Source organism: Hylobates moloch, unplaced genomic scaffold, assembly GCF_009828535.3.
Source record: "Hylobates moloch isolate HMO894 unplaced genomic scaffold, HMol_V3 SCAFFOLD_6, whole genome shotgun sequence".
NCBI classification, from domain to species: domain Eukaryota; kingdom Metazoa; phylum Chordata; class Mammalia; order Primates; family Hylobatidae; genus Hylobates; species Hylobates moloch.
The window spans coordinates 2,182,045-2,192,155 of record NW_026652281.1 but is presented as its reverse complement, the minus strand read 5'-3'; the positions used below and the strand labels follow the sequence as shown (position 1 = coordinate 2,192,155).

General features: G+C 60.4%; 1 protein-coding gene and 1 long non-coding RNA gene across 2 annotated transcripts in view; one reads left to right on the top strand and one right to left on the bottom strand.

Moving 5' to 3' along the window:
• SLC7A5 (solute carrier family 7 member 5) overlaps nucleotides 1–10,111 on the bottom strand; it is a 41,732-nt gene that overhangs the window by 15,905 nt on the left and 15,716 nt on the right. The window contains exon 2 of the mRNA XM_032156231.2: nucleotides 7,753–7,878. Within this exon, the coding sequence (XP_032012122.1) occupies nucleotides 7,753–7,878 (126 nt within the window). The remainder of the gene's footprint in view (nucleotides 1–7,752; nucleotides 7,879–10,111) is intronic.
• LOC131383753 (uncharacterized) lies at nucleotides 2,399–9,104 on the top strand. The gene is made up of 4 exons (XR_009213988.1): nucleotides 2,399–2,622; nucleotides 4,441–4,574; nucleotides 7,043–7,899; nucleotides 8,275–9,104. It is a non-coding gene; the product is annotated as an uncharacterized LOC131383753 (long non-coding RNA).

The following is a 10,111-nucleotide window of genomic DNA, read 5'->3' as shown; positions in this document are numbered from 1 at the left end:
ACACCCCCACACAACAGAGGGCACACGGTGGCAGAGGCGCCAGGCTGAGACCCTGTGCGAGAAGACCATGACAAGGCACCAGCCACGAGCCTCCGCCCCTGCCGGGAGGACAGGACCAGCTCCTCTCAGCTTCCTCTCCCACGGACCCTATACTCGGACTTGGTCCTGGCTTTGACATGAAGCCCCAAGCACTGGGCAGGACTGGAAGGAATGGCTGAGCGGCCCACTCATCCAGCAGCCACCCAGCCTCCACACCTGGCAGTCTGCTATCCAGTCAGCCTCCACCCATAAGGAGGGGACAGCGTGACAGGGAAGGGAGGAAGAGAATCACCGTGGACAGACAGTGACATTTGCCAGAGCCCACAGAGACGTGAGAACAGACTCAGCGCAGAGCCTGAGTGGGGCCTCCAGCCCCTTCCTTGTCCCTAAGAGGCATCTTCCAGGGGCTGCTGGGGCTGCCGGGAAAGCAAATGCACAGCCAAACCCTGGATGGGGGCAAGGCTAACTGCAAACGCCGCGGAGACCCCGGCACAGCAGCCCCGTCAGCAGGATCCCCTCGAGAGCGGGCTAATTGCGGTGGGAGCCAGCGCTCCGAAGGCCCTGGGGAGATGATTTCAGGGAAAAGCGGCCTTGATCCCTGAGTCAGGCAGATGCGGCCATGGGAACCATCCACCCCGTGGCTGGAGGGGAGACACTGCCCGTGGCTAAAGCCATCCTGCTGACAGGGCCCGGGGACGCCCCCAGTGGCCAAACACCGGTGGGAACGGGATCTTCCCCCTCCTCCGTGACATGGCCAACCCTCCAACCCTCTGGCTCCTGACTCAGAGGACAACGTCTCCCCATGAACGCGGTGTCCCTGGAGAGAAGAGCCTGCCCAGCCTGGGGAACATGGGAATGTGGAAAGGGAGGGCATCCCGGAGCCTCAGGGCTGACGGGGCCCTGCCCCAGCCCTGGAAACACCTCAGGGACAAGAGAGTCACTCCACAAGCGCGGACTTTCCGCTGTGCTGGGGCCTTCCGCCTTCCAACCACTCTGGCCCCTTGGGGCTCTAGGTGGAGTGTGCTGAACAGTGTCCCCAAAATGTATGTCCAGTGGAGCTGCGGGATGTGTCCTAGCTGCGAATGTGGTCTCCGCAGGTGCAGTTAGCAAAGGACTTTGAGATGAGATCATCCCGGATTAGAGCAGGCACTCAGGCCAACGACAAGCATCCTCAGCGACACAGAGGAGACAGACCCAGGGGAGACCGAGCCGGAGCCAGCCCAGGATGCCTGGAGCCACGGGCAGCTGGAAGGGGAAGGTGGCACCTCGGGTCTGGACCTCTGGCTGCCAGGACCAGGACCGTCTGCATGTCTGTTGCTAAAGCCAGTCTGTAGGCATCTGTCACTACACATGAGGGGCCAACCGTGCCACCCAGGGGAGACCTCCCTGGCTTCTCAGTGCGTCAGACATGGTCAGGGGCGGGACAGCTGCAGCTCACACCCCACTTCTCAGTCACCAGCCGAGTGCACAGCCAATGGCTCCTCATCTAAGAGGGGGCTGTGAGTCCCGTGTGGTCAGCATCCTGGAGCTAGCTGCCCTGTGGGCTCAGGGAGGACGTGCAGTGACCGCCACATGGGTTCGGTCCAGAGCCCAGGCCAGAGTCCATGCCCATCCCAGGCCACGGCGCCACTTTTCAGATGCCTGTTTCGCTCTGGCCATCTAATGTCTGGGAACCGTGATGGGGCAGGAATTCGGGTTTGGGGATTCTGGCAGCGACCAGATGGCACTTTTGGACCACCAACAGTGTCTGTCCGTCTTGGAAACTCACGAAGGAGTGGGCCCTTTGCTTAGAGCTGCCAACATCACACCAGAAGTAAAAGCTTTTTCCAGCTTCCACAGACTGGCAAAGACCCTGAGAACTATCCCCAGCACAGGGCTGTGGCTGCGACGCCTCCCACACTCACCTTTTCCTGCGGCCGTTCTGGCCTCTGTCCATGAGTCTGACGAAGGGCACCGGGAGGTGAAGGCGGCGGGAAAACAAGCCACGTTCCCGTCCTTTGATTCTGTCCCAGCACACAGCACCGGCAGAGACCCAGCTTCCCCAGCCTGTCATCCTCCCGAGGCCGACGGCACAGAAGCATGGCAGGCCCGGGACACACTCAGAGCTCCCAGAGCAAGCGGCAGGTCAAGTGTCCTTTATCAACTGCGAGGCCTTCGAGGCCCAAAAGAGGTGCCCTGAGTCGCGAAGTACCCACCCTTGGGGCAGCCAACGCCGCGGCCCTGGCTCCAGGCCCAGGTTGTCTGGAGCGGAGCCGCACTCGAGCCTGGCACCAATCTGGGAGCTTCTGGGCGCAATGTCCTGTCTGTCCCTGTGTGACCCTGAGCCTGTCCGAGACGCCTCCCAGAGAGTCCCCCACAGGGCTGGAAGCTTCTCTGGAAAGTGAGCTTTGGCCCAGCTGTGGCCGACTCCTCCCTCGGTTAACAGCCTGGACCCAGCTCGGGTACACTTTGAGGCCCTGGGGCTTGTCCTATTTCCTGCCAGGAGAGCGGGGACGAAGCTCCATCCTGTCCCCCAAAACCCAGACGTGGAAGCCCTAACCACGGTGTGGCTGTACGTGGACACGGGGCCTCGACAGATTAAGGGTAAGTGGAGTCCGCAGGGTGGGGCCTGCTCTGGCAGGATTCTTGTCCACACAAGAGGAGACCCCAGAGAGCTCACTCTCCCACAAGGAAACACAGCGAGGGGGCGTCTAGGAGCCAGGAGGCCAAGCACCTCGCCCAGGGCGTCAGGGTCCCTGGCCTGGCGGGGCCTCTCACCGACTATCCCCCCGGCATCTGGGTAGCAGGGCCCCAGCACCAGAGCCTCTGAGGCTGAGACCCACCCACCCAGGCCAGCTCCGCTCTTGCTGTCACTCCCGGAGAAAGTGGAGTCAGGGCGTGAGTGAGGAAAAGGGGCTGTTGGACCCCGCATGGCGGTGGCTCCCGTGCCGGGGATGCGATGGGCCTGGCCTCCTCCCTGCAAGGCAGGACAGCCCATTTCCCAGGGGAAGACACTGAGGCTCAGACTCACCCTGGCCGGGGGGCTGCAAAACTAGAATCCCGAGGCAGCAGCACAGCTAGCACCTGCCCCTGCACTCTCTCCGGGAGGGCACCCTGGAAGCCACAGTCCCGATCTGGGGTTCAGAGAGCAGGCTGGGCTGAGCTCTGCTGGGGGTGCCTGGAATCCCACCTAGGGGTCCACACACACACTCAGGTGAAGCCAGGCCCAGAAGAAGGAACAGCTCTAAGCCACAGCCCAGGGAGGTCCCTCAATCCACCCCCGACAAGGTGACCCCTCCACTCCCCAGAGCCACAGACAGCCAAGGTGTGGGTGAAACATTTTCCCACCAGAACAGCCCAGCAGCTGGGCACGTGCTGTGACCACTGAGGGGGCCTTCATCAGAAACATCCCTGGGGGCCGGACGCCCCCACCCACAGGAAGGGGGGACCAAGACAGGGCCACACACCGCCAGCCAGATGAGGGCCAGATGAGGGAGGTGGCACCTCTTCCTCCAGGAAGCTCCTCAGGAGGGAGATCGGGAGGGGCTCGGGGGGCTGCCTTCAGAGAAGCTCAGCGAAGCTCAGAGAAGCTCAGAGACCAGTCTGAGAAGGGATGTCCTCCAGACCCGCACCCTCTCAGGATGGACGTGTTACTCAGGAACTGTCCCGTCAGCCTTTCCCGTAGCACATGACACCCCATATGAACCTCCCAGGAGCAGACAGGCCCAGTGCTGTCCACCCAAATGCACCCTGGGAACAGAAGTGTGGGCCTCCCCCTGGCAGCCCATGACCCTGCACACTGCGCCCAGGGTCACAGTGGGGATGGGGAGGGACCTGCCCACTGCTCACGGCTGTGGGACCTGGGGCAGAGCACCCCACTTCTCTGAGTCTGAGGGGCCCTACTAGCTGAAGAACCAAAGTAGAACCATCATTTCAAAACTATCACGTGTCACACAGATGCAGGCCCCTGCTCCACGGCCCAGTGGCACCCACGTATTTACTGCCTGGGACACGAGACCATCCGGAAGTGCCCTACTCATAGGTGCAGGTCACATCCAGGGGTCTCGGCCACCGGGACCCAGGGCCCAGCAGCTCAGCAAAGCCGTTCGGTGGGGTTCTGAGCCCTGAGCAGGGGAAGCATTTTCTCCTCCTGGGGCGAAGGACAGCAAGAAGCAGGCTGCCCTGGCTGGCCGCGGCTTTCTTTCCTTTTTGCAGACAGAGTGAAAGGTCAAATCTTGCTCCAGGGGCATAATGACCTCCAATAGTACAACGTGGGAGGAGAAGGAAAAGAAAGTTTTTACGGAACCTTTTTTTAATCTGCCCAACTATCCAATCTGTAACTGTTCAAGGAGAGATTAGTTTGTTCTGCCGCTGACGGCTGCAGCCTGAGCAAAGCACAAAGTGCCCCATTGTGTCCTCCAGGAGGGACGTGCTGCTGCTGCTGGGCTCTGGGCTCGGACGGCCGAGCCTGTGCACTCGCTCCCACCCTCCTCCCTGAGGCGAAGGCCCAGCCACCCTCTCCCTAGGGAACAGCCGGAGCAAGGACACATGGGACGGTGAGTCAGATCTGAAACCTAACTTGAGTACTGTCTCCCTTTCGAAAAGGCTGGGACTAGCTGCAGAACCTCGTGTGACACCTAAGCCTGCGTGTCCCCATGCCCCAGCCTAGGGGCAGCCATGGCTCCCCCAAGACGTGGAGGAGGTGAGGGCTCCTAACCACTCAGGCCCCTGCCGAGTCGCCCGTATCACCACTCACCCAGCTGCCCCTCCCACCCCACATCTCAGGGAGGCCCAACCCCTCAGAAGGGCTTTCCTGGTCTGCACCAGGGCCCTGCGCATGCCCCACTGCGACCCTCCCATTCATGTGCCTATGGCTGTCACGTCCCCGCATAAGCTCTGGATGCAGGGCCATGTTCTCGTGGAGACCTGGCATAGATGCGGCACACGGGACAGAAGACGGTTGTGCAGACGGCTAACTGGGAGGGGGTGATTACAAACTTCCCTGACGAGGAGGAAACAGGCAAGAGGCTGTACGGTCAGCCAAGGGCCTACGGGACCCCAGGGCCAGTGCCTTTCCATAGCACAGAGCCTACCTGGGGGCCAAAGGCAGCAAGGAGGAGCCTTTCCAGCTCCGATGGAGCAGGGCACCCAGGGTGCGGGCCAGGCAGGAACAGGTACGTGGGCCGGGCCTGCTCTGCCAGATTTTCACTGCATTCTCCGGACCCGGAAAGGGCCACTGGCCAATCATTGTGAAACTGAGGCCGGAGTCTCTGCCTTGAAGTATCTGGGGGCCCTGCTGCCAGGTGCCAGCGAGGGGAGGGGCAGCTGCTCAAGGGCTTCGCGTCCTTTGGGGGTATAAAGTGCTTTGAGAGAAAGTGGTCAACACAACGTATCTTCTAAAAGCAAGGCATTCACCTGGTAACAAAATAAATCTCTTGAAGCCAAACAGGAGACAGGAATTCTGCAGACGCTGCATGTACCCCAAAGCTCAGAAGGGAATTGCTGGGGGGAGCACGGTGGGAGGACGCTTTCAACAGCTAACGGAATTATAAACCTATTATGTATTCAAGTCGAACAAAAGCTCTTTGCTCTCCCTACCGAAACTTGTTTTTACAAAAATCACGTTCCCCTCCTAAATCTTTCCTGGCTATCTGATGAGTGCAGACAAGCAAAGGCCTTCACGAGCAAAGCACCCCTTCCGTGCTCACTCCTGGGAGCCACAGAATGGATTTGTCTCCTGCCCGTAAAATGTTACTCAGGCCCAACCACCTCCCTGGGCAACTTCTCAGTGCCTGGGAGCCATGGAATGAGCTCGTCTTGTCTTGAGTAAGGTGCTGGAACCTGAGGTCCTAGGAAGGTTCAGAATTGGGACTTCCTGCCAGCCCTGTCCCGCCAGCTCTTGGGTGGCTCTGGTACCCGAGTGACTCTGAGAATCCCTGGTCAGACACATGCATGGGGGATGGGCTCGAGCTCCGGAAGGATTGACCTGGGCCACCTTCCAGAGCCACCTGGGAATCAAGTGGGACTTCCCCTCAATGATGAGGCAGGTAACTAACGCCTGCTGCAGGGTTTGTACAGATTGATACATTTGATAAAGACAGTCTGGCCCCAGCACCTGGAGCTTGTCTCCCTGTGGTGAGGTCAGTATAGCCTGGCACTGCATCCCGCTGCAGGCCCAGGTTACCTGCTTGGTACGGAGACCCCTCCCCAGCTGCAGCCAGCCTTTGTCCCTAAGGCGAAGTACCATGTACAGCCAGCAGGGGGCGCCGGGAGCAAGGCGGAGGCTCAGCCAAAGCTGCGTGCTGGGTGCTGGGTGCTGCTGGGCACCATTCAGTTCACAGCCCACCAGTGGCAGGGTGCACACAGGACAGCCTCCCAGCCCTGAGGCAGGGCCCCACACAGGAGGAGGCAGCGCCCGCGTGTCTGCATGTTTTGGCCTAGCCGTGCATGGGGGTGGGGCAGCTCACAGCTTGCTGGGTGGGGGCCTCCCTGCCTGTAGGAGCAAGGCCCTTGCCCTGTCCTCTGCAGCCCTGGGGTCCTACCTGCCTCCCCCACAGCCATGTGGGACCAGGCAGCCTCTCTGCAGCCATCAGTGACTGGGAGAGAAGAGAATGAGGCCAGCTCCTAAGTGCTCTGCTCCTAGGCTGGCTCCAACATGGATGGAGACAAACCCAGAAGGAACTGCAGACAGAGGCATCCATGCTGGACTCAAGCAACAGGGCCCCCCACTTCAACTGCACCCAACCACGGGCGGGATCCAGTGCCCAGGACAGTGTGTCCCAGGGTCGGTGACCACACAAATGGGAACTGCTTACGAAACCCCAGCCCGACCTCACCGCGGAATGGCAGTGTGGAAAGGGCGGAGGCTCTGCAGGCAGACACAGAACACAGATCTATGGGGTGTGTGTTAAAGCGTCCAGAGGCACCCAGCAAAATACCAACTGTGTCAGTCCACGTCGACACAGAACGCAGGTGCAGGGGACGGGGGCTGTTTCACACTCACTCTCTTTATTCCTTCCAGCAGCCCCAAGAGAAAAAGCAGCGGCGAAAAACGCTCAGAATCAGGGATTTCCCCAAGATCACACAGCACAAGACCAAGGCCTGGGCCAGCCAGCCTTAAAACCTGGGCGCCAGACTGCTCCCACCTGCTCCCCAGTGCTAACAGTGGACGCGGCTGAGTCATGGGGTTACCAGGTTTGCTTTGTTTTCCATACTTATCTCATCCTCTTTAAAAAGCAGACAGAAACACAGACAATCCCACACCTGCCCATGGAATGATGAAGGAATCACAGCATGACCAGGATGGCCCCGTCGGGGGAGGGTGAGGGGTGACAGCACGTGGGACTCTGACAGACCCAGGGTGAGACGTCAAGGGGGAGGTCTGCATGGCAGGCATGGCCCCTGCCAGGCCTGGAACATTCCACGTCCCCCCCAGGTGAGGTTACAACGCATCAGCTGGGCTCTGAAGACACACAGACATCGCAGCGTAAAAAACGAGAAAAACTGCCAGAGCCCCTCCCAGTGGTGGCCACGCTGTCCCATGGGAGCACTCCTGTGTCCCCTCTGGGTGGGATTTCACTTGCTGGGTGAATTCCCAGAGGGAAATCTCCACGTTGTACAGCACTGCAGAGCTGCGGACTGGGAGCCACCCGGGGACGGGGACCTCATGCCCTGTGAAGGACACACAGGCAAAGCCTCGAGGGGCTGCCGGTGGGGCCTGGGGGACGCACTCACCCTTCCCGATCTGGACGAAGCCCAGCAGGATGATCAGGGCCAGGGCCAGAAGCTTGGCGGCGGCAAAGGCATCCTGGACCCGGGTGGCGGCCTTCACGCTGTAGCAGTTCACGGCCGTGAGCAGCACTGTGGAGGCAGAGGGCAGCAGTGAGTTCCACCGGCAGACGCCAGCTCCAGGGGAGGCTGGGAGGTGACGACCCCACCCCCACCCCAGGGCCAGGGCTGGGTCCACCAGAAAAACAAGCTCCTTAAACGGCTCCAGTCCCGTGCCAGCCCTTAGGGCAGGTTCTGACTTTCTGGGACCTGTTTTGAGAAACTTCGAGTTCTTTTAGGTCTAAGGGCTGGATCCCAGGTGCCCCTTAAGATCTGCAAGGGACCTTTCCTCACCCCCCACCACACCAGGCCACGGACTCCCACCTGTAGTCAGGGCTTCGAGTGGGGTCGCTGCCTCCAGAGACCCAGGTGAGCAAGGTAACCCTGCCACGTGGAAGGTGCCCATTACACCTTTTTACACCTACTCAGCACCCTGACCTGACCGTGAGACCCACGCACAGCCCAGCTGCCAGACTCCATGAGGGCGGGGCCCTTTCCTCAAAGACGATCTTCTGTGGATTCCAACAGAAGTGGGGTGTCCTGCTATCCTGGAACTACCTGGCCAGTCACCTGGGGACAGCAGCCTGCGAGGGGCCACAGGGGCCTGTGGTGAGCAGAGCCGACCCTGCTGCCCTGCTGCTTTGGGAGCATACGATGAAACCCAAAATAGCACCGTGTGCTTCAGAAGCCTGAGTGACCCCACACAGATGGCCAGAATCCCCGCCTCAGGAGGCGCTGAGACGTGGGGTCAGGCACGCTCACACAGGTCTCCAGACACCAGCAAGTCCTCCTGGGCCCTGTAAGGCACCCAGCTCTGAGCCAGAGTGTGTGTGTGTGTGTGTGTGTGTGTGTGCGCGCGTGTGTGTGTTGGGGGGTTCTGTTGCAATATGTAGGCACGCTGAGCCACTATTCAGGGATCTGTGAGCTGGTGGGGAAACAGCCACCCCCACAACTTGAAGTAAAATCATATTAACCCCGAGGCATGACTCCACGACACCCCTCACTGCCTGCTGCACTGCCCTTCACTCCTCTGCCCACGAGGTTATTCGTCACTGTCAGGAGCTTGAAATCTGCCAGTGGGAACGTCTACACTCCAGAAGTGGGCAAAGGCCCAGCACGGGGCACCCACACAGCTCGGCTCTCACAGCCCTCCCGGCACCGCACCGCTCAGACTGCAGGAAGGTGAGAGCATCCGAAAGGCCGGAGGCTCCTCGTCTGTCTTTCCCCATGGGAGTAACGCTCAGAAAGGTCTGGCCAGCCAAGGCTTTTCCCCAGCTGAACAAATCCTATGGAATTTTACAACGTGAGCAACAGACCCTGAGGAAAGACATCCATGCGAATCAACTGATGACACCGGAAACGCCCTGAGGTGCGGGACGGGCCACCCGCCTGCCTATCTCTCAGAAATTAACCACCCCGCTACAATTCTATGGATGCCAGAGTGGAGATGGCTACTACACACCAGGAAAGTCTGGTTGAAAAATGTCTGAAAGTCAGTGTTTTCGCTGCTATTCCTAAAATAAAATACTTGAAATTCCCTTCCACTCCTCGCCCAAACTGAAGAGGTGATTCTTCACCTCTTCCCAGGGCTCCCAGGGACATGAAGATGTTACCAGTCCAGAGCCCTCCAGTCCTACCCTCAGGGCTCAGCAGGCTCGGGTCAGTGGGTCTAGGCAGCTCCTTCTCCGCTGCACAGGGCAAGGGGCAGGTCCTGGCTTGCCAGTCCCATTTCCTTACGGTTGGCGGTGGGGGGGGGGGGGCATGACCATAAAAGAAACTGAGACTCGGGGACCGGGCAAGCCAGGGCTTTCCGGAGAGCTTTCCGGATTCGCAAGAGGCCGGCTGATTGCATCACTCGCTCATTCATGCCTGGAGGGAGGCGGGGGAGTGGGTGTGGCCAAGCTGCACACGAGGCTGCCTTTCCCCAAAAGGGAGATGTGGCACGCTGCCACCACTGAACTCCAGAAACCAGACAGGCGCTGCGGAGACACTGAGCACTGCCCCCGCGGCTGTCATGTCTGCTAGGGGGTTGGAGGGTCCGGGAAAGGCAGCGATTTGCCCAGAAGTGCCCAACCATGGGCTGTCCTGCCACACTGAGGTGATGCTGGGCAATGACGCCATCAGGGCTCTCACTGTGGGTGGGACAGAGGCCAGGACCACTTCCTCCCACCCCCCCCCCCCCCCCCCCCCTCCCCCCTCCCCCCCTCCCCCCGCCAGCCTGACCCTGCCTGCCCAGATCCAACCCAGCTGCTCCCCAACCAAAAAC